At 39.9% G+C, this 25,601-nt stretch overlaps 1 protein-coding gene across 2 annotated transcripts in view; it reads right to left on the bottom strand.

Moving 5' to 3' along the window:
• The window catches only part of VPS41 (VPS41 subunit of HOPS complex), a 197,803-nt gene that overhangs the window by 165,989 nt on the left and 6,213 nt on the right, over positions 1–25,601 (bottom strand). For both annotated transcript variants that reach the window (XM_068972619.1, XM_068972620.1), the window contains exon 2: positions 20,036–20,074. In XM_068972619.1, coding sequence (XP_068828720.1) covers positions 20,036–20,074 — 39 coding nt within the window. The remainder of the gene's footprint in view (positions 1–20,035; positions 20,075–25,601) is intronic.

The following is a 25,601-nucleotide window of genomic DNA, read 5'->3' as shown; positions in this document are numbered from 1 at the left end:
GATTTCCCTGGAGGTCCAGTTAGTAAGATCCTGCATATCCAATGCAGCGGGTATGGGTTCAACCCCTGATCAGGGAGCTAAGATCCCATATGCTCTGTAGTGCAGCCAAGAAAAATTTTTTTTTAAATCTTGGTAAAGTTCACTAATGTTCATTTCACTTTCAGTTCAGTTCAGTCGCTCAGCCATGTCCAAGTCTTTGCAACCCCATGAACCACAGCACGCCATCCTGTCCATCACCAACTCCAGGAGTCCAACCAAACTCATGTCCATCGAGTCAGTGATGCCATCCAAACATCTCATCCTCTATCGTTCCCTTCTCCTCCTGCCTTCAATCTTTCCCAGCATCAGGGTCTTTTCAAATGAGTCAGCTCTTAACATCAGGTGACCAAAGTATTGGAGTTTCAGCTTCAATATCAGTTCTTCCAATTTTAACACCTAGGACTGATCTTCTTTAGGATGGACTGGTTGGATCTCCTTGCAGTTCAAGGGACTCTCAAGAGCCTTCTCCAACACCACAGTTCAAAAGCATCAATTCTTCGGCATTCAGCTTTCTTTACAGTCCAACTCTCACATCCATACATCACTAATGTTGTTAACAAAGGACAGAGGAAGAAAGGAAAGAAATCATTTAAAAACCTACTGGAATTCATAATCAAGTGGCCAATCACAAAATAAGTCAAAATAAAGTTTTCTTATGCCAATTCCACTATACACAGTCCTAATGTACTGGGCAACTTAGTTAAAAACTCAGTTACTTCATCTTTCATGAAAGGAGGAAGAGAATATGTACCTTATAGAACGGCTGTAGAATCAAATGTAATAAATGTATCCAAAGTACAGTATCAGGTATGTATCCAGTGAATGTCAGTTGTATTATCGATATTTATAGTAAAGCTCCCAAATTTCAACTACAAATTAATATCCTCCCTTTTGAGTTTATTTCCAGATGTAAAACTGAACAAACATGTCTTTTTTTTTTTTTTAACTTTAAAGTTTTTATTTTGTATTAGGGTATAGTTGATTAACCAGTTTGTTGTTCCATGTCCAGTTCTAACTGTTGCTTCCTGACCTGCATATAGGTTTCTCAAGAAGCAGGTCAAGTGGTCTGGTATCCCCATCTCTTTCAGAATTTTCCACAGTTTATTGTGATCCACACAGTCAAAGGCTTTGGCATAGTCAATAAAGCAGAAATAGATGTTTTTCTGGAACTCTCTTGCTTTTTCCATGATCCAGCGGATGTTGACAATTTGATCTCTGGTTCCTCTGCCTTTTCTAAAACCAGCTTGAACATCTGGAAGTTCACGGTTCACGTATTGCTGAAGCCTGGCTTGGAGAATTTTGAGCATTACTTTACTAGTTTGTGAGATGAGTGCAACTGTGCAGTAGTTTGAGCATTCTCTGGCATTGCCTTTCTTTGGGATTGGAATGAAAACTGACCTTTTCCAGTCTTGTGGCCACTGCTGAGTTTTCCAAATTTGCTGGCATATTGACTGCAGCACTTTGACAGCATCGTCTTTCAGGATTTGAAATAGCTCCACTGGAATTCCATCACCTCCACTAGCTTTGTTCGTAGTGATGCTTTCTAAGGCCCACTTGACTTCACTTTCCAGGATGTCTGGCTCTAGGTGAGTGATCACACCATCGTGATTATCCGGGTCATGAAGATCTTTTTTGTACAGTTCTTCTTTGTATTCTTGCCACCTCTTCTTAATATCTTCTGCTTCTGTTAGGTCCATACCATTTCTGTCCTTTATCGAGCCCATCTTTGCACAAAATGTTCCCTTGGTATCTCTAATTTTCTTGAAGAGATCTCTAGTCTTTCCCATTCTGTCGTTTGTCTCTATTTCTTTGCATTGATCACTGAGGAAGGCTTTCTTATTTCTTCTTGCTATTCTTTGGAACTCTGCATTCAGATGCTTATATCTTTCCTTTTCTCCTTTGCTTTTCGCTTCTCTTCTTTTCACAGATATTTGTAAGGCCTCCTCTCAAGGCTGTATATTGTCACTCTGCTTATTTAACTTCTGTGCAGAGTACATCATGAGAAACGCTGGGCTGGAAGAATCACAAGCTGGAATCCAGACTGCTGGGAGAAATATCAATAACCTCAGATATGCAGATGACACCACCCTTATGGCAGAAAGTGAAGCCTCTTGATGAAAGTGAAAGTGGAGAGTGAAAATGTTGGCTTAAAGCTCAAAATTCAGAAAACGAAGATCATGGCATCTGGTCCCATCACTTCATGGGAAATAGATGGGGAAACAGTGGAAACAGTGTCAGACTTTATTTGGGGGGGGGCTCCAAAATCACTGCAGATGGTGACTGCACCCAGGAAATTAAAAGACGCTTACTCCTTGGAAGAAAAGTTATGACCAACCTAGATAGCTTGTTGAAAAGCAGAGACATTACTTGGCCAACAAAGGTCCGTCAAGTCAAGGCTATGGTTTTTCCAGTAGTCATGTATGGATGTGAGAGTTGGACTGTGAAGAAGGCTGAGTGCCGAAGAATTGATGCTTTTGAACTGTGGTGTTGGAGAAGACTCTTGAGAGCCCCTTGGACTGCAAGGAGATCCAACCAGTCCATTCTGAAGGAGATCAGCCCTGGGATTTCTTTGGAAGGAATGATGCTAAAGCTGAAACTCCAGTACTTTGGCCACCTCATGCGAAGAGTTGACTCACTGAAAAAGACTCTGATGCTGGGAGGGATTGGGGGCAGGAGGAGAAGGGGACGACAGAGGATGAGATGGCTGGATGGCATCACTGACTCGATGGACGTGAATCTGAGTGAACTCCGGAAGTTGGTGATGGACTGGGAGGCCTGGCGTGCTGTGATTCATGGGGTCGCAGAGAGTCAGACATGACTCAGCTACTGAACTGAACTGATAATTGATTAACAATGTGGTGGCAGTTGCAGACGAATGGTGAAGGGACTCAGTCACACATATACATGTCTCCATTCTTCCCCAAATCCCCCTCCCATCCAGGCTGGCACATACCACTGAGCAGAGTTCCATGTGCTACACATTAGATCCTTGTTGGTTATCAGTTTTAAATATAGCAGTGTGTACATGACCTTACCAAAGTCCCTAACTACCCCTTCCCCCTGACAACCATTATTTTGTTTTCTGTCTCTTTCTTCTTTGTAAGTTCATTTGTATCATTTCTTTTAGATTCCACATTTAAAGAATGTCACATGATATTTATTCTCCTCTGTTTGACTTCAGGCAATGTAACACTGTCTAGGTTCATCCATGTTGCTGCAAATGGCATTATTTCATTCATTTTTAATGGCTGAGTGATACTTCCATTATATATATATATATATATGTATATATATATATATATACACACACACACACACACCACATCTTCTTTAACCATTTCTTTGTTGATGGAGATTTAGGTTCTTTCCATGTCTTGGCTATTCTAAGTAGTGCTGCAGTGAACACTGCTGTGCATGTATCTTTTCGAATCATGTTTTTCACTAGGCATATGTCCAGAGATGGGATTGCAGGGTCATATGGTAGCTCTATTTTTAGTTTTTTAAGGAACCTCCATGTTGCTGCTGCTGCTAAATCACTTCAGTCGTGTCTGACTCTGCAACCTCACAGACAGCAGCCAACCAGGCTCCGCCATCCCTGGGATTCTCCAGGCAAGAACACTGGAGTGGGTTGCCATTTCCTTCTCCAATGCATGAAAGTGAAAAGTGAGAGTGAAGTTGCTCAGTCGTGCCGACTCTTAGCGACCCCATGGATTGCAGCCTACCAGGCTCCTCTGTCCATGGGATTTTCCAGGCAAGAGTACTGGAGTGGGTTGTCATTGCCTTCTCCAGCAACCTCCATACTGTTGTTCTCCATAGTGGCTGTACCAATTTGTATTCCCACCAACAGAGTCCCTTCGCTCCACACCTTCTCCAGCATTTGTTATTTGTGGAATTTTTGACAACAGTCATTCTGACAGGCATGAGGTTATACCTCATTGTAGTTTTGATTTGCATTTCTCTAATATCTAGCAATGCTGAACATCTTTTCATGTGCCTGTTGGCCATCTGTGTGTCCTCTCTGAAGAGATGTCTATTCAGGTTTTCTGCCCATTTTTTGAGTGGGTTGTTTGTTTTGATGCTGTTACGAGTCAGAAACTATTTATAAATTTTGAACACTAATCCCTTATCAGTCACATCATTTCCAAGTATCTTCTCCCAATCTATGGGCTATCTTCTCATTTGTTTATTGTTTCCTTTGCTGTGCAAAAGCTTTTAAGTAGGTCCCATTTGTTTATTTTTGTTTTTATTTCAATTATTCAGGGAGATGGGTTGAAAAAAACTTTGCAGAGATTTATGTCAGAGAGTGTTCTGCCTATGTTTTCCTTTAGGAGTTTTACAGTGTCTGGTCTCACATATAGGTCTTTAACCCATTTTGAGCTCATTTTTGTGTATGGAGTTAAAGTTAAAGCACAGTACCAGCTATGTATCCATGGAATGTCAGTTACTAAAAACATTATTATTTGTATTACAGTTTCCAAATTTAAACTGCATAATTCAAATCCTCCCTTTTGAGTTTATTTCCAGACATAACACTGAATAAACATAACATTTCTAATTTAATTACCTCTTTGCTTTACACTATTTACAAAAAATGAAAATATATTACTGTTGAGTTGGTCACATCATTTCAAAAATGTTTTCAATCATACCTAAGTGTGAATCCTGTTATTAGGAAAGTAAAAGGAAATGCTACAGTCCCCTCCTTATTAAGCCAACAGTCACTCCTGGATGTTTATAAATATCAAAAGTAACTCATGCCAGGTCAAGTATCTCAAAAACGCCCAACCACTGATAGAAATGATGACAACAGACTAAAATTTTAAGGTTTATACAGGGTTTCCTCATTCCCAACCTTCTGATACTGTTTCAAGAGATTTATTTACTCCACTGAGGTCTTTGGAGAAGAAAGTCATTTTCTGAAGAAATATGACAACACGGATGTCTGTAAATCACTATACTTAAAAATGGCTGTATTCAAACTGAAATAGCTCACGGATGATAAGAAATCTACATGTTAGTTTAGATTTGTTATAGCATTTCTTGAGCCTGCACAGAAAAGAACATCTTAAAGCCTTGACAGGGTAATACTGGGCCCTTGACTCACTGGAAAAGACTCTGATGCTGGGAGAGATTGGGGGCAGGAGGAGAAGGGGACGACCCAGGATGAGATGGCTGGATGGCATCACGGACTCGATGGACGTGAGTCTGAGTGAACTCCGGGAGATGGTGATGGACAGGGAGGCCTGGCGTGTTGCAATTCATGGGGCCGCAAAGAGTCGGACATGACTGAGCAACTGAACTGAACTGAACTGTCAAGCAGAATTATCGTTTAAACAACATTCTCGAGCAATTATCAGAAAAGATAAGTTTTTATAACTACAGCTTTGACAGTAATAGCAATTTCAATACAACTGTTTTCTGTATGTTCTTCCTTGCCACATGTACTTTACTGCCCAAATTCTGAGAATAAAGACTAATGAAAAGTGCTAAGGGAATAAGATCATACAATCACATTATTTATTGTGTTAGTTTGCCATTGCTACCGTAACAAATTTTGCTTTTTTGCATTTCTTTTCCATGGGGATGGTCTTGATCCCTGTCTCCTGTACAATGTCACGAACCCCCGTCCATAGTTCATCTGGCACTCTATCAGATCTAGTCCCTTAAATCTATTTCTCACTTCTACTGTATAATCATAAGGGATTTGATTTAGGTCATACCTGAATGGTCTAGTGGTTTTCCCTACTTTCTTCAATTTAAGTCTGAATTTGGCAATAAGGAGTTCATGATCGGAGCCATAGTCAGCTCCTGGTCTTGTTTTTGTTGACTGTATAGAGCTTCTCCATCTTTGGCTGCAAAGAATATAATCAATCTGATTTCGGTATTGACCATCTGGTGATGTCCATGTGTAGAGTCTTCTCTTGTGTTGTTGGAAGAGGGTGTTTGCTATGACCAGTGCATTTTCTTGGCAAAACTCTATTAGTCTTTGCCCTGCTTCATTCTGCATTCCAAGGCCAAATGTGCCTGTTACTCCAGGTGTTTCTTGACTTCCTACTTTTGCATTCCAATCCCCTGTAATGAAAAGGATATCTTTTTGGGGTGTTAGTTCTAAAAGGTCTTGTATGTCTTCATAGAACCGTTCAACTTCAGCTTCTTCAGCGTTACTGGTTGGGGCATAGACCTGGATTACTGTGATACTGAATGATATGCCTTGGAAACGAACAGAGATTATTCTGTCGTTTTTGAGACTGCATCCAAGTACTGTATTTCGGACTCTTTTGTTGACCATGATGGTTACTCCATTTCTTCTAAGCGATTCCTGCCCACAGTAGTAGATATAATGGTCATCTGATTTAAATTCACCCATTCCAGTCCATTTTAGTTCGCTGATTCTTAGAATGTCAACGTTCACCCTTGCCATCTCTTGTTTGACCACTTCCAATTTGCCTTGATTCATGGACCTGACATTCCAGGTTCCTATGCAATACTGCTCTTTACAGCATCGGACCTTGCGTCTATCACCAGTCACATCCACAACTGGGTATTATTTTTGCTTTGGCTCCATCCCTTCATTCTTTCTGGAGTTATTTCTCCACTGATCTCCAGTAGCATATTGGGCACCTACTGACCTGGGGAGTTCCTCTTTCAGCATCCTATCATTTTGCCTTTTCATACTGCAGATGGTGACTGCAGCCAGGAAATTAAAAGACGCTTACTCCTTGGAAGAAAAGTTATGACCAACCTAGATAGCTTGTTGAAAAGCAGAGACATTACTTGGCCAACAAAGGTCCTTCTAGTCAAGGCTATGGTTTTTCCAGTGGTCATGTATGGATGTGAGAGGTGGACTGTGAAGAAAGATGAGCGCCGAAGAACTGATGCTTTTGAACTGTGGTGTTGGAGAAGACTCTTGAGAGCCCCTTGGACTACAAGGAGATCCAACCAGTCCATTCTGAAGGAGATCAGCCCTGGGATTTCTTTGGAAGGAATAATGCTAAAGCTGAAACTCCAGTACTTTGGCTACCTCATGCGAAGAGTTGACTCATTGGAAAAGACTCTGATGCTGGGAGGGGTTGGGGGCAGGAGGAGAAGGGGACGACCAAGGATTAGATGGCTAGATGGCATCACGGACTTGATGGACGTGAGTCTGAGTGAACTCCGGGAGTTGGTGATGGACTGGGAGGCTTCGTGTGCTGCGATTCATGGAGTCGCAAAGAGTTGGACACGACTGAGTGACTGAACTGAACTGAACTGTAAGAAATTACCATAAACTCGGCGGCTTGAAATAACACTAATCTGTTGTCTTACAACGCAAAACAGACCTCAATACAGATCCCATCCCAAGATGACAGCAGGAAGCCTTTCTCTGGAGGCTCTAGGCGAGAATCTGGTCCCTCGTCTTCCCACCTTCTGGAGGCCACCGGCATTCCTTGGCCGTGGGTTCCCCCCCCCACCTTCAAAACCAGCAAGAGTAGGTTGAGTCCTTCTAACGTTACATTACTCTGACCTTCTCTACCTCTCTCTTGCACCTGTAAGGACTTTGTGACTACACTGATCCCCACCTGGATAATATCCCTATCCTAAGTCAGCTAATTAGCAACCTAATTCCCTTTGCCATATTACATAACATGTTCACAGCTTCCAGGAATTAGGATGATTTCCATTATTCTAGCTACCATTATTCTGCCTATTACTGAGAATAATAAAAGGATCAGAGGTAATAAAAATGATGATGGGCTATCGTGCTGGATCCCCTAAGCCAAACCCCAAACTAAAAGAGTTCTAGTTACTTGTCCCTAAATTAAAATCACAATCCTCTTGAAGACAGAGGGTGGGAAAAAACAGATCTAAGCTTGAGTCTGGAAGTCAGAGGTAGTCACTGCTACTTGTTTTTGGCAAAGGGACTTCTCAAATCCCTAGTTTCACCATCTTCTAAATAACGATACAGTGCCAGTTTCATATAATTGTTGTAAAGATAAATTCATTTGTTCATTTATAAGCACCTCGCTAGTGAAAACTTGGTGACAGGGTCCCTGCTTTCTGGAAAGTAGTTGGCATACAACTGGACAAAAATAACACAGCAACATGCCTACTGAACACCTTTTAATGACAGGCAAAAACAGTCACTAAACAAATGTGTCCTTTATGAGCATTCTAAATATCAACATTTTATAATACATAAGCGAAGAATTTCTCTGAGCAGAGACATTTTGCCAACTAATCTCTTTTGGGCCCATTCCAGATAGGTTCCAACACCACTTCCCCACTATGAGCCACCATGACTGTTCTTATAAGGATCACACCAAAGGGCTCACCGTTACAGACCCAAAGGTGAAGCTGTAGACCTCATCTTATTCCTCTTCCAAGCGGTATCTGGTATAACTGACCACGTTCTTTCTGCCGAGATGCATTCCTCCCTTGGCCTCTGGGACACTGTTTCTAGTGCTCTATTCCTACTTCACTGGTTACTCCTGCTGACTCCGCTTTGAAGATTTCTCTTCATATACCAGATCTCTAAAATGTTAGAGTACCCCTAGGTCCAGACATCAGGTCTCTTATGTATCTGTTCTCATGCCCTGAGATCTCACTCAGTTTCATTGTTTTAAATACCGTCCAGATGTTGATTCAAAGATTCTTATCTTCAGCCCAGACCTGCACTAGTCTTTTTTTATCCAACTGCCTACTTGACATTTGCACTTGGATGTCTAATTGACATCTCCAACTTCAGTTCAGTTCAGTCACTCAGTCATGTCCGACTCTTTGCGACCCCATGAATTGCAGCACGCCAGGCCTCCCTGTCCATCACCAACTCCCGGAGTTCACTCAGACTCACGTCCATCGAGTCAGTGATGCCATCCAGCCATCTCATCTTCTGTCATCCCCTTCTCCTCCTGCCCCCAATCCCTCCCAGCATCAGAGTCTTTTTCAGTGAGTCAACTCTTCGCATGAGGTGGCCAAAGTACTGGGGTTTCAGCTTTAGCATCATTCCCTCCAAAGAAATCCCAGGGCTGATCTCCTTCAGAATGGACTGGTTGGATCTCCTTGCAGTCCAAGGGATTCTCGAGTCTTCTCCAACACCACAGTTCAAAAGCATCAATTCTTTGGCGCTCAGCCTTCTTCACAGTCCAACTCTCACATCCATACATGACTACTGGAAAAACCATAGCCTTGACTAGAAGGACCTTTGTTGGCCAAGTAATGTCTCTGCTTTTCAATATGCTATGTACTTAAAATACCCCAAATGGAATTTCTGATTTACCCACCCTGCCCAACTACCACCATCACCACCAACTCACCCTGAGCAACAAAACCAGTGCCATCTAGAGACTTCCCCTATCTCCATTAACAAGAGCTCCATCATTCTAGCTATTCATCCTCATTCCTCTCTCACTTACACCTCCATGTCCTGGTTAAGAAATCCACTGGCTCTACTTCAAAAAATACACGAGGGACTTCCCTGGTGGGCCAGTGGCTAAGACTCTGCACTCCTAACACAGGGGGCCCAGGTTCGATCCCTGGTCAGGGAACTAGATTCCACGTGCTGCAACCAAGAGTTCACATGAAGGTAAAAGGGACAGTCGCCCAGTCGTGTCTCTTTGTGACCCCATGACTGTAGCCCACCAGGCTCCTCCTCCATGGAACTCTCCAGGCAAGAATACTGGAGTGGGTAATCATTTCCTTCTCCAGGGATCTGTCCAACCCAGGGATCGAATCTAGATCTCCTGCACTACAGTCAGATTCTCTACCGTCTGAGCCACCAGAGAAGCCCCAAGAGTTCACATGCCACAACTAAAGACCCTGTGTGCCACAATTAAGACCTGGCACAGTCAAATAAAGAATTAAATAAATAAGTATTAATAAAATGAAAATAAAGAATCACTGGATGTTTTTTAAAAATACCCTAATCTACATCACCTCTAGCTAGAGTTTTGCCTAAACCTCCTAACTGGTCTTGCTGCTTCCTACTTGCCACCACTCCCTAACTTTTTTCAAACATCATCCAAAGTGATCTTACTAAAACAATGACCCGCCAGTGGTTTCCCGTTTTACAGTAAAAACTAAAGTCTATAAGCTGACTTCAGACTCTAGCTGTTGGTCATGAGCTTCTTAAGCAAGACTTCCTACCATCCTGCTTCAGCCCAGCTCATATCCTCTAAAACCTCTATCATGACCCAACTTGTAGGTACCGTATTTGTTCTTCCTTTTATCAAGAAGACCTTTCCCTTGAACATTTACTTAAATGCCACCTTATCAGAGAGGCCTCCCCGACTGCCCAGGATAAAACAGCCCTCAGGCCACTTCACAGCCCCCTTACCCAGTGTTATTTAATTTTTATCTACCACATTTATTATTACTTGATATATATGTTTTTATTGTCTGCCTTCTTTATCAAGTGCTTGTATATCCTAGTACCCAAAACATACTACTACTCAAACATTCGTTGAATAAAGAAAATAATCAATCCATCTTGGCTATCTAAAATAACTTCTCCTTAGGTAGTAAAATTATAAATTCTGTTCAAATACGTATCATACCAGAAAGAGTCATGTTCATCTTAATTGCTAACAAATGTCAGAAATATAGATACACAAATCTTGCATCTGGAAAGTTTCTACTAAGTTTTCAAATGTATAATTTTTATAATATATGCTTCACAAAGAATGTTTATCCTTGCCTGAATGATGCAATAATCAGCAGAACCTGTTAATATTAATAGCTCATTAAATGAAAAAGCAAGGGCTATTTGGAAGGATATATTATAATCCCATGCTCCATTTCTCACACCAATCAATCTCATAACAAAGTACATTACCATTTCAGTTACTAGTTGTGACAATTTGTTTATTAAAATTAATAGATGTAAAGAACCAATTTAAGTTTCAATAAATGATTCACAATGTTCTACCCACCAGGTTAAATACTTTTTGTGTGATGCATTTTGATTTAAAAAACCTATCTGCTGATTTCTCCCAATGACTGGTTTTCAGGTCAAAAAAGCTGAAAAAAAATTCTCCTTGTGGTAGATGTCCCAAAAGGTGCATTTAAAATTAATTCCTCATTCAACATAAACTATGTATAGGTTTATTTTAAATAGGCTCAGCTATCTGTCAGTCTTTCTGGTTTGTTAAAATTAATTCAGCTAACACATTCAAGGCCTCCTAATTGTGATATCTGCAAGACCTGAGCAAGATGTAAATGGACATCACTTAAAAGGCAGGTTTACTAACAATGGTAACAAAATCATAAGGACAGAAATGACACTAATTAACAATTAGTTATCACATGCCATGGCCCAGGCACAGGTCATGTAATTTACAGGCAATTTAAAGAAAGACACTACAGACAGAGTAAGTCTTAGTTTCGCTATTCAGTTGCATTCATGAATAACAAAAGGTCACTGGGACCCTTACTTAGAAGAAAGCAGACCTCACTACATTTCAATTTCCATTTGGTGCTCTTCTCTTTCCCTGTAATCCCCACTTAGCCTGATGTTTTCCCTCTTGTTATTCTCTTCTTGCTGTGCAAGTTTAATCTTGAAAGGTTAGGCTAACAATTTGATGCTTCTATTGCAAAGTTTTTTGTACAACCCAATAAACTCCTACAAAAAGGTGGAATAAACTTCCAAATAAACAATATACCAAGAACCTATTCAAAGCAGGGTTTAAAAAATATGTATCTCCATGAAGCAGAACAGCTTGTTTCCAGCTTTATAAACAAAGTTTTCCACAGCACATTATACCTGATCCACAAATAGGAAAGACCTTATTTCTGTATTGTTAATACCTCAACTTCTTTTTCCTGCACCACTGATTCTACTCAGAAATAAATCTATGGTGTGTTAAGCCACTATAATTTTGGAACCATTTGTTACTGCAGCATCCTGCCTGATACAGGACTGCAGTCAATATTAAATAGTCCAAGTAAAGCAAGGAGCACGACACAAGGAAGTCATAAGTGAACTTGAAAAAAAAATGGAAGTAACTGATGATTCTTCATGATTTAAATACTGCCTTCCACTAAAATGTCTAAGAACAAAATGAATCAGGTGTTGGAATTATCTGGCAAAGATTTTTAAAGCAGCCATCATAAAAGTGCTTCAACAAGCAATTATAAATTCTCTTAAAACAAATGGAACGACAGACTCTTTCAGCAAAGAAACAAGCTATTTTAAAAAATGAGAATTTTAGAACTGGAAAATATAATACCCAAAAGAAATAACTCAGTGTTTGGGTTCAACAGCAGAGATGACAGAACAAAACTAATGAACTTGGGATCAATCAACAGAACTTACCCAATCTGAACAACACAGGGAAAACAGCTGAAGAAAATGAATGGTCTCAGGGCTCTGTGAACAATAACAAAAGGCCTAACACTCATATTACCAAAGGCCCAGAAGGAGAAGAGAATAAAACTGAAAAAGTATTTGAAGAAATAATGACTGAACTTTTTCCAAATTTGGTGAAGGACATAAACCTACAGATTCAATTAGCTAAACAAATTTCAAAGAAGAGAAGTCAAAGAAATCCACTCTAAGAGACATCCTAATTAAATTTCTAAATACTAAGGTTAAAAAAAAAAATCCTGCAAGCAGCCGGGGAAACACGACACATGACTTATGGGGGAGCACCAACTCAAACAACAACAGATTCCTCATTTGAAATGACAGAGGCCAGAAGGCAGTGGCACATAATTTCTCAAGTTCTAAAAGTAAACAACTATTAACCACAAATGCTATATCTGATGAAAACATCCCCCCAAAATGAAAGGGAAATAAAGACATTCTCAGATGAAGAAAGACTAAAGGAATTTGTGTCTTGCAAATCTATCCCTAAAGAATGGGGTAAAGAAAGTTTTCTAAACAGGAAGGAACAGAAGATAGAAGTTAACAGATAAAGGTTTAAAACTTTAAAAAGAAAACATAAAAATGGGTTAGAGTAGGGGGTAAACATAGCAGATTATCCCTCTTTCCATAAGTTTCTTAAAGCGTATTTGATATTTGAATTAAAATGTCTAATACCAACTGATAAGCTCAATGAACATGAAACATATTTAAGACAACTGTACTTAAAAAAATGGGAAGGAAGGTTTCCACATATGACTGGAAATATCACAATGTTGGGGATAACCAGCAGACTGTGAGCAGTTACATATGCATATTTTAACACACAGAGCAACCATTAAGAAAATCACACAAAGTAATATACTCAAAAATACTGTTATAAATAAATCAATGCAGAATTTCAGGAAAATGTTCAAGCAACTCACTGACAGGGAAGAAAAGAAAAACAAGAGAAATGAAAAACAGGAACAAGCAGAAAACAAAAAATGGCAGTCTTAAGCCTGGATATGTCAATGATTGCCTTCAATGTGAATGTTCTCACCATGCCAGGGAAAAGACGAGAATGGCAGAGTAGGAGAAAGTGAATCTCAAAAGATAAACACACTGTATGGTTCCATCCCTATAATATACTTGAAATGACAAACATAAAGAGATGGAGAATAGAACAGTGGCTGCCAGGCGTGGGGGTAGGGGAGGGAGTGGCTGTGACTTGAAACGAAACTTGTTTTTTCACCCTGTGATGAATGGTTCTATATCGTGACAGCATTGGTGGTCACACAAATCTTCACATGTGATAAAAGTGCACACAATCAAATACACACTTACACACACGAATGCACAAAAAACTGGTAAAATCTGATTAAGGTTTGTAGACTGCACCAGTATCAGTCTCATAGCATATCACATCTGACTGCGCAATATTAGTTACCCAAGATGTCAGCGTTTCAGAACTAGGTAGGTGGTATAAAGAATCTCTCTGTATTACTTCTTATATCGGCATGTGAATCTACAATTACCTCAGAATTTAACACTTTAAAAAAAAAAGCTCAGGAAAAAAAAATGTTTTATTAGAGTATAAACTATTCCGGCCTTATATAAAATCTTGAAAAAACAGAGGCCAAGAAATAAACCAAAGTTTTCCTCTAATTCCCCTGTCTGAGTTTGAGGTAGGGAAGAAAGGACACAGTTGTATGCCAGGTTCCATACCTTTGCAACCCAAAAGTTCTATAACAGCAACTGCTATAGACTTTTCTTTTCTTTTTTTTCGCTATAGACTTTTCTAACATGTATAGACATTAACATGTTTTGTTAAAGAGGAATACTTGTATTGTTAAGTATATAAAGTAATGCATAAGCACGTAAGTGTTAGTCGCTCAGTCCTGTGTGACTTTTTAGAACTCCATGACTGACTGTAGCCTGCCAGGCTCTTCTGTCTATGGAATTCTCCAGGCAAGAATACTGGAGTGGATAGCCATTGCCTTCTCTCCCCTTCTCTCCCAGGGGACCTTCCTGACCCAAGGATCAAACCTAGGTCTTCTGCACTGCAGCCAGATTCTTTACCATCTGAGCCATCAGGGAAGCCCCATAGGTAACGCATATTTGTTATAAAAAATTTAGAAAAATGAAGACAGATTATAATAGTAAATGAGAGTCACATGACCCAGATGGCCTTGTAGTATTTTTCTCTATGATCATATGTGCACTTTGGAAGTTGAAGAGAAACTGGATTATACTCTAAATCAGGAATCAGCAAACTACAGTCCATGGCCAAATCCAGCCATATGCCTGGTTTTGTACAATCTACAAACTAAGAAGGGCTTTTACATTTTTATATGGTTACACACCTACATAATATCTTCAATACTGTCTCTTGGATTATAAAGCTTTACGTATTTACTATCTAAACACTGACCAAAAGAGCTTGCCAACCACCCTGCATGGTATTTTTGTAAAAAGCTTTTCTAAATTATAAAGATAATACAATTCCTTATTTCTAGATATTTAGCCTGTTTCCAAATTTTTATAATTCAAAGTTGTAATCAACATTCTTGAAGCTAAATTTCTGCACACAGAAATTGATATACTTTTCAAAATGGATGTAACTCATAATTAACATTATTTTATACATGTTTATTATTCTAAAATAAGAATTTTATCAAAATTATTAATGTCATACATACATTAGCTAGACAATCCTCTCTTCTCCAGAATAATCAATAAGTTGAAAGATTCTGAAATCAGTATCTTACCCCACTAGCTGAATAAACCAAAATCTGTAATATCATCCAAAATATCATACCTATACGACAGTAGCCATCCATCCCTAAAAACTAAAAAGGTCTTTGAGCTTCAAGATGAGAATGAAATCTTTTTAAAGATAATATACTTTTCTGTTAAACTTTACAAGAGAAACCCTGTCTCAAAAATAGTCTGGCTCATCAATATCAACATGGAAAAAACAGATGACTGTATATTAAAAACAAAAAAAAATCCTAGATATGAGGATCAGTTTATTTTTCCTCCAAATTTTCCATTAATTATTAACATGATCGCAAGACCCCTAACTATGTAGCTTATTAAATAAACATTACTTCCTATCTTGGTTGTAACCTGGCTTTGAATTTCTACTTTAAGTGTAAAGAACAAGTTAAAATTCTTAAAGATTGACATCTTGACATATATACCACTTTCAATTATTTTAATTATACTCCACACCTCAAATTCATTTCATTTGGCTGCAGTTTTCAAGATTAGTGACAAATATACTGATAGTTCTGAGTATTCAGTGTTATTTTCTCAAACACATTACAATAAGAACTTTGAAGAAAACACAGGAGGAAGCTTCATGACATTGGATCTGGCAAGCAAAGATGTCTTGGATATGACACCAAGAGCACAAGAAACAAAAGTAAAAACGGATAACTGAATTACATCCAAATTAAAAATGCCTATATATCAAAAGATAGACTCGAGAATGAAATAGCAACCAACCTATGGAACGGGAGAAAATATTGAAATATCTGCATATAATTAAAAAGGGATACACATGTTAGTATATATTCTTTCTATATTACCAATATATCTTATATACAGAGATATGGATGTAAGTAGGGCTTCCCAGGTGGTGCAGTGGTAAAGAACGCAGGAGACACAGGAGACCAAAGTCTGATCCCTGGGTGGGGAAGATCACCTGGAGTATGAAATGGCAATCCACTCCAATATTCTTGCCTGGAAAACCCCATGGACAGAGGAACCTGGCAGGCTACCATCCATGGGGCTGCAAGAGTCAGGTGTGACTGAGCGCGCGCGCACACACACACACACACACACACACACACAAATACAGGTAAATCACTTATAACTCCACAAATCTATACCTACCTGCCTAGCTAGCTATCCATCTATCCATCCATCCTATCCACAGGTTGTTGTGTTATATTTATAGCTACTGAATAAGGCATTAATATCCAGATATCCATCTGATATCCATATCTACACCTGAAAAGGGTTAATATTCGGAATATATAAAGGATTCAGCTCAACAAAAAAAACCAAACAACTCTATCAGAAAATGGGCAAAGAACCTGGATATATCTCCAAAGATACACAAATGGCCCACAAGCATATGAAAAGATGTTTCACATCACTGATTTTTGGGGAAATGCAAATCAAACAACAATAAGATATCTCCTCACACCTGTCAGGATAGCTACTATCAAAAACAAAAAGGAAAATAAGTGTTGGTGGAGAAAAGTTCCAGAAACAGGTTGCCCAAGAATGTGAATAAACTTAATGATACTGAACTGTATACTTAAAAATGGTTAAGATGGTATATTTTGTTTTAATGTATATTTTACAACTAAAAATTTAAAAATCAAAAGTTAATAAAAGAACTTCAGAATAACCTAACACTGTAGTTTTCCTATAATGTGAAAGTCCAGTTAATATGAAATGCAGCATTTCATAAAGTGGTAGAAAAATAAATTACTACACTACATGGTTGAAAACACTAAGTATTGTTCACAAAAATGGAAATCATCTGAGCACTTAAACATGCTTATTCATAAAGGAAAGCCTATTTGTACAAAAAGAGAAAGCTTAATTAACAGTTACAAAACCAAATGGGGGGGACTTCGCTGGTGGTCCAGTGGTTAAGACTTTGCATTCCAATGCAGGGGATGCAGGTTTGAAGGTTTGATCCCTGGTGGGGGGGAGCTAAGATCTCACATGCCTTCCAGCAGAAAAAACAATAACATAAAACAAGCAATATTGTAACGGATTCAATAAAGACTCATTAAAAAACACCTTTATTTAAAAAAAAAAAAAAAAAAACCCTAATGGGAAGAAGGGACAGAGGCAGAAAAGGAAGAATAAAGATTCCCTGACAATCAAGTGGTATGTCAATACCAATATCAATCTTAAAAGTGGAAAGTGGTTCAAACTGAGTGAGAAATCCAAGAAAATCGTCTCTAAAGACTAGACTGCAAGTAATTTACTATAGCTACAATGACGTCATTCAGCTCTACCACCAACCTAACTATGCTGCTGGTGCATAAACTCACTAGAACTGGTATTATCTGGAATGGCAACCACTTTCCTAGAGCCAGTGTGGGAAGAATCTCCAAGCCCTCAGGTTGAAGCACCAGGCTGTAAAATCAGCCACCAGCACCACAGCTAAAACAGAAGCTGGAGATCACTAATATTCCCAGTGTGCTTCCCATGTGCTGAATGCCAAACATGATGACTTGCAAACATCAATCTTCTCTAATCCTCACAACAACCATACGAGGTTAGCAGTCACTCCCATTTTTCACACCAAGAAGCCGAAGAATGGAAGAACTGACACGATGCACAAAGTAACACAGCAAGTTATGAAGCACAGCTGAGAGATGACCCGAGGTACCATTCTGAGAAGGCACCATGGCTGGAAGGCAAGAAGACCAAAAGAACCCAGAGGCTGGGGACCAGAATCGGAACCCATTTCTCCCACAAAGCAGCTACGACACTGGACTCTCGGGTTGCTTTTTGGGCCTCAGTTTTCTCGACATTAAAATACCTTTTCTTTCCATCATTCTTGAAATGTCGTTAACCTTATTCCTTAACTTCCTAGTTTTTGGTTCATTTCTATTCTGAGATTTTTAAATTTCTGGTTTAAGATAGTTTTTTTGTGTGCTTGTTTGTTTCAAGATATTCAGTTTATGATGGAGTGTTACGTTGGTGTTCTCTTGGAAAATTTTTGATTCTCACTACTTTTTTATCCTGTAAGCAGTTTTGTATGGATGCTACCATTTCAGATCATTTTTAAATGACTTAGATGTTCCTGGACAGCATAAACAGGTGCTCCCAGGGAGAGGTGAGGTGTTTGGGTGGTTTACTAGGTTTCTTAGTTACACTGGTAAGGGAAGGGCATTTTGTTTGTTGTTAAATTTTGGGCATGGCCCATGATGTGTGGGGCATGTGAGATCTCAGTGCCTTGACCAGGGATCAAACCTGTGCCCTCTGCATGGGAAGTGCTGAGTCTTAACCACTGGACCACCAAGGAAGTTCCACATTTTCTTTAATAAGTGGCATCCTTTTTATGGGGGCGTGGAGAGAAGGGGTAAATCTCCTGATTGTACAATATTGTTTGTTTCTGACACCTTGATATCTCTTTTTTTTCCTTTTCCCTGTACCACCAGACCTCCAGGGAATGCCTCCCCCTTGTCTGCAGAAGTGGCCCCATCCCAATACTGTGCTTTTGGTGTTTCATGAATTTTCAAACTCCTTCCTTTAAATTCTCAACCATCAGTTCTCAGATCCACCAGCCTCAGACCTGTACTCACAACTTCCCTACTTGGGATTGGGCATGACTTCCCCTCGTTTTGTGCCACCACTGGGGCTTGGCCACATTCCCCTCATTTCCATCCATCTGATCCTCAGCTCCAGTCAATCCAAAGCTGGCTCTATTAGTTTCAAATATTTATTTCCCCACTTATTTTGAAGTTTACAGTCTCCCTGTTGTCTAATTATGCTGGAGGCATGGCTTACAGATTCTTTTGTTCGCTCCCTTTCTGGATCATTTCATATCTGAAAGATGGGTGGAAAGATTTAGATGGACACAGGTGCCAACATCCTGCTCACCCTGGAAATGAAATTCCTGGACAGGGCTCCAACACTGTAGGATTCTGAACTAGTGATCCTCAGAACACAGGGTTCTCAGTTAAGCAAAGTTCTCCAAAAGTAAAAATGGTGCTCTGAAATGCTTTCAAAGCATCATTAAAAATCAACAATTATTATATCCTATCTGTAAGTAATTTCAGTTACACTTTACCAGGATTAAAACAGCATCACAGATCTTTAGTAGTGAAAATGTTAGGAATTACAACTCTATAGAAACTCTACAGATGTATGATGGCATAATATGGAAGATGTTCTCTAGAGGAATATGTATAAGACCACCTTTTCTCCCCAAAGCATAAAAGAGACTATCTGTAATATCAGTCCAAATTTAATAGATGTTATCACAGATACTTTTATAGTCCTCTGAGCCAAAGGAAATACTATAAGGAAAAAAAATGTACCTATTATTATTAGTCCATCCATAAAACTAATAAGCTAATTGATCAGTGTTATGCTTAAACTTATTTTTTATGCATAGCCTTGAGAAATTTTTTAAAGGCTTCCTTTATATATTACTTTTTCTCCTTAAAATACAATCTTTACTACAACTGAGCTCCCTAACAGTTTTTTAGGTAGCTACTTCCCTTTTTATGAAATATCATTTCAGTGATTCAGAAGTTATACTAAAAAGCACATCATATTCATTAAAAGAACAAAGAATAAATACTGCAGACCCTACAATGGTTATTTTTAAAAATAGGTTTTTAACTGTCAAGATTAGTTTGTAAAATTTGGCATGAATTTCCTCACTGCCAACATGCTTAGGATTAAAATATTGTTCAAAATAAGGAAAACACTTTTTGCTCCTTTTCTCGTTTATTTTTTAAATGAATCTAATACTTTAAAAGATGACCAACATATTCCTCCTCGAGGTTTAATCACCTATGACCCTACCTTGCCTTCCCAAACCCGGGGAATGTTCCATTTAGCAAGGCATGACCAGCTCATGATGTTGGCTCAGCTAGAAATTTCCATGCTCTTGAACCACCACCTACCTACCTCAGACTCATCTGTAGATTCTTCCAGAGATCCAGTTTCCTACAAATCATAGAGGGGGGAAATGGTTAGAACACATGACAAAAGAAGAAAAAATATTTTCGAGGAATAAGAGTCCTCACGTCCTCACCACCAATACCTATTTGCTCTTCTTTGGCAGTAATCTTCAAACCCAGTTTGAAGAACTCCACATGGTCCGACTCTCACAAGCCTCCTACAACGTCTCCACACCCTGCAGGGCTAAGATGGTCATCCTGGGTCCACATGGATCTGCCACTCCCAGTGACCTCCCTCAATGGGTCAGCAGCTTAACAAATGACTCCAGGAACTTCTTATGGGAGGACCCAGAAAGCTCTTCCTTCACTAAAGATGGAACTCAGTCTGGCAAAGCAGTCTTTACTGATCTCAGAAGTGAAGAGGCAACTGCCACTTCAAATTGTCCATAAGCCAATTTTTATAGAGCAAAGCTCAAAGCTCTTTTGCTGTTAATTATTATGCTATTAATCTGGCTGAGTCAAAATGACTGTCTTGCTTAAACAGCTTTTACAAAAGAATTCCCCTAGTGTGGTACCTTATCAGGCACTGCGCAAACAAGCTGTATAATTTACATCCACTCTTTAAACCGTTAACCGGAAGACAAATTCTGCCATTTAACAGTTTCCCTCTTGCAAGACAATGAATCTTGCTGCTCTGGAGAAAACAAAGCAAAAGGGGGGAAAAAATGGACTTGGTCCCGCTAATCTCTCACCTGTCCACTGAAAGAGAGAATCTGCTGATGCCATGCGTCTTCAAAGGGGTCAGCAAAACGAAGATTTACTTAACGTGCTTATAGATATCAATAGCAATAAAAGGTTACAGCTAACGTGCTGACAGTGAACATAAGCATTTCTCAACCATCCATGAGACATAAAAGGGTGGGGTGGGGGGCCAAGGACATTCACAAGGCAAAAAAAAAAAAACGGGGGTTAGGACATTCTAGATACAAATAATTGTTTTCAGGACCAAACAAATGAACATTTTAAAGAAAGGTGGATGCACATATCACTCAATGCAAATTGGACTGCAGGATAAACAGACACTGGGTGTGTGAAAATATTTTAATTTCACATGTCTAAAATCATTAAGAGCCTGGCAGGTGGCAGGCTCCCTCCAGAAGAGCCTTGTGGACTGAAAAGTCCCTGCTTACAAGTTCTCTGTAAAATGGGGATGAATAATAGTTGTAATTAAGAATCTGATTGTAGTTATAATATTAACTATGATGAATGTGAACATCTCCTCTATATCCTAATATAGCCTGTTTGTTTTCAAGATAATCTAAAATATTAGAAAGTCCTCATTAACTTGGAGCTATGATCTTTCCACAGCAATGTTTTGTTCTTAGCTCTAACTATGACACATAAAAAATCTAATTCTATTGCTTGCCAGTTCTCCAGACAGTTAATGAAATAGATCAAGCTGACTCTTCTAAATTATTTCTCCCCTACACTAATCATCCCCTGGTTAGTGTACCTGCCCTCCTGATCCTTCTATTTTGGACACAGACATACTCCACTTAATATTAATAGTCACTGTTCTAATGTCTTTACTCAACATCTATAATATATCACTCATGGTGCTAAATGTTTCACACGTAGTATCTTGAAATTTCCTAATGTCCTCCGAAGTAAAATGCAAAGGCTTAGAGTTTGAACTTAAATGACTTCTAACATCCCTGACAGTTTCTGCACATTAAGTTATTAGCATGAGCGAAACCAGGCTTTGACAGCTGGGCCAATAAGCCACGGCGAGATTCCTATTTCCCACCTCTAGAACTTTCAGGGAACACTTGACTACTCTTTTCCAAAACTGACATTAAATCAAAGGAAACATTTTTTCCTAATTTGTGATCCATTCAAATATACACATGGTGTATAAGGACAAACATCCCACTTACATGCATCATTAAAACAAAAACTTAAGTTCCCAACCAGCAATTTCAATCCAAAAACTCAAAATCAAATTGCACATTTGTTCCCACCAGAAAGCACGCAGAGGCAGAATCTGATACCTTAAGAAATGCAAATATCAGACATCTGAGTCTTCCAGCCCTCCTGTGGCTGCTGGTATCAACACAGAACATTTATTTCAGGACACTCAGAGACTTAGCTAGCATCAGCACCAGCATGAACCTCCCAAACGGAGCTGTGGCCTCAAAAAACGACACTTCTACCCACGATGCTATCAATGCCCCGGATAAGTGCCTTCAGGAACTGGCCTGGTCTGTTACTTCTTAGCATCCTTCATTCAACAAGCCCCGCTGCTCAATGCTCCAGAGAAAGAGGCTAGACGAAGATCTAAAGTGAATGTACCCAGTGAGGGATCCCAGAAGAAGAAGGCTGAACATAGAGAAACAGTGACTTCCAAACATTTTCTGTTGTTTTTTTTTTAATTTCACATACTCCTGGTAGCTCAGCCGTTAAGAATCTGCCTGCCAGTGAAGGAGACATGGGTTTGATCCCTGGGTCGGGAAGATCCCCAATGAGGGAAATGACAACCCACTCCAGTATTCTTGCCTGGGAACTCCCATGGACAGAGAAGCCTGGTGGGCTACAGTCCATGGGGTCACAAAATATCGGAGACGACTTAGAGACTAAACAACCTTCAAATCATCAAAGTGTAAGTTATAAAACTGTGCTAGCTTCTAAGATAAATATGTCAGACACAGCAAGACAAACACTTCAGTATTCCACTTATGAGACAGAGAGCTGAACAGAGGTTACCTAGAGCTGATGTTGGGGAAATGAGAGTTATTGTTTAATGGGTACAGTTCCAGTTTTGTGATGACAGAAAGTTCTAGAGATAGATGGTGGTAATGACTGCACAAAGGTGAATGTACTTAATTGCACTGATTCCTTACACTTTAAAATGGTTAAAATGGTATATATTATATGTATCTTATAATAAAAAAATATGCTGCTCTGCTTGAAGCCAAAATGAAGAAGGGCTGGAAAGCATCTAGTGACACAAATGTGTAGTCGGACAAGTTCTGGGCAACAGACTGAAATCTAACTAAGTCAACAACTGTTTCATTTTACCTTTCTTTTGAACATCAATCCCTTAATCGTGTGTCCAAACACCATTAACTAAAAATCTCACTGCCTTGACAGGTGACCTCTTGAATCTACTCAACCACTGACAGAATCATCTTCCCAAAACACACAGTAGACTGGTCACTGCTCTCCAGCAAGATCATTGAAGGCCACCCCAATCTGGCCCCCAGTGAACTTCCAGCCTCACTCCCCACTCTCTGTACAGACCCATGGCCCTCCAGGGACACTGGTGACTTCTCACGCAGAGATCACATGCTCAAGTCTCTACATCACTGGGAGCAAGAGTGACTTGCAGTCTGGATGTCAACTGTAGGTGTTTTGTTTGGTCTAGGTAGTGTTTTTAAGACCTTCACATAAAAATCTGTATTTCTGACTTCATAAACTCAGATACACCTGAAATCTACATTTCCACAGACATCGGTTGGAGCTGAGCAGCTATGGTCCTGGAGAGAGAATGCACTGCACCACCAACACCACAAAAGTCCCGACACCAGGCAGTCCCATTCATGGCCACTCCACGTGCCCGCCCTTGAGCCTGTGATGCCAGTGCAGAGCCTCCTGAAGCACTTCCCTAGCCCTTGGCCCAACTCCGCACACTTCCTAGTGTTCCTCCAACTCTCAGCATGCTCCACAGGACAATGCTCAGTAAGCACCTCCAGGAGGTAGGGACAGTCGGGCTGAGCGCCTTCAACCTTGCTTCAACACAGCCTGGACTGTATGTCTTCCATTTTCATGTTGCCAAAGTGAAAGTGAAGTCGCTCAGTCATGTCTGACTCTTTGCGACCCCATGGACTGTAGCCTATCAGGCTCCTCTGTCCATGGGATTTTCCAGGCAAGAGTGCTGGAGTGGATTGCCATTTCCTTCTCCAGGAGATCTTCCTGGCCCAGGCATCGAACCCAAGTCTCCCACACTGCAGGCAGACGCTTTACCATCTGAGCCCCCAGGGAAGCCAAAGCAAGGCTAAAAAAAAAGTTAAAAACTCACTGGCTGTTTGTAAATCCTAAACTTTCCTCACAGCCCAACCTAGCCCTCATCTCACTCACAAAACTGTCTCCAATGAGTTCAGGCCACAAGGTCCAGATCTGGCCTCCTATGGCCTCTGTTTCTCCTAATATTAATTGTCTGATCCTAGTAGTTATCCTTTTAAATTCACTGTGGATAAACCTAAAGGCTTTGCCTGTCTCCAACTATCCTACCCAAAGGATAGGATTCAACGGCTGGTTGCTGATGATCACGATGAGAAGAAATAAGGTGCTGTAGAGAGAATGTGGAGAAAAGGGGACCCTCTTACACTGCTGGTGGGAATGTAAATTGGTGCAGCCACTATGGAAAACAGTATGGAGGTTCCTCAAAAAATTAAGAGTTGCCATATGATCCAGCAACCCCTCTTCTGGGCATATATCCAGAAAAGATGAAAAGCCTAATTTGAAAAGATACATTCATCCCAATGTTCATAGCAGTACCATTTATCATAGCCCAAACAGGAAGCAACCTACATGTCTATCAACAGATGAATGGATAAAAGGAGATGGAATACTATTATGCTACCAGTATACAATGGAATACTACTTTGCCATAGAAAACAATGAAACAAGGCCACTTGAAGCAACATGGATGGACCTAGAGAGTATCATACTAAGTGAAATGAGTCAGAAAAAGACAAATACCATATGAAATCACTTACATGTGGAATCTAAAATACGGCACAAATGAACTAACCTACAAAACAGAATCACAGAGAAAACAGATTTGTGGTTGCTGGGGTATGGGTGGGGTGAGGAAGAATGGACTAGGAATTTGGGATTAGCAGATGCAAACTGTTATATATAGAAGAGATAAACAACAAGGCCCTACTATATAGCACAGGGAACTATAGTATCTTACTGTTAAATGTTTAACCATAATGTTAAAGAATATGAAAAAGAATATATATATTTAACTGAATCACTTTGCTGTACAGCAGAAAGTAAAATACTGTAAATCAACTATGGTGCTCAGTCATTCAGTGGTGTCCAACTTTTTGAAACCCCAGGGACCACCAGACTTCTCTGTCCATGAAATTTTCCAGGCAAGAATACTGCACTGGGTTGCCATTTCCTCCTCCAGGGTATCTTCCAGACCCAGGGATTGAACCCACGTTTCTTGCATCTCCTGCACTGGCAGGTGGATTCTTTACAACTAGCGCCACCTGGGAAGCCCGTAAATCAACTACACTTCAATAAAATAAATCTTAAAATAAATAAATAAATAAGCTGCTAATCCAAGGCAGTAACGCTGTACCTCCTCTGTGTATTCCTTTCCCACTTGTGAGTAAGAGTAAGTGCATTTTCTCCAGCTCAATTAGCTCATGGCTACAGGACAGAGACAGAGGGGGACAGAGGCGTGACAGCACAAACAAGGACAGAGTGCTTCACACAGAGTGTTAACCACCTGGCGGCAGCCCCGGGAGGGAGCAAACGGGGCGCTCGGAAGGTCCCCA

Source organism: Capricornis sumatraensis, chromosome 5, assembly GCF_032405125.1.
Source record: "Capricornis sumatraensis isolate serow.1 chromosome 5, serow.2, whole genome shotgun sequence".
Taxonomy (NCBI): domain Eukaryota; kingdom Metazoa; phylum Chordata; class Mammalia; order Artiodactyla; family Bovidae; genus Capricornis; species Capricornis sumatraensis.
This window is presented reverse-complemented; position numbering and strand designations above follow the sequence as displayed.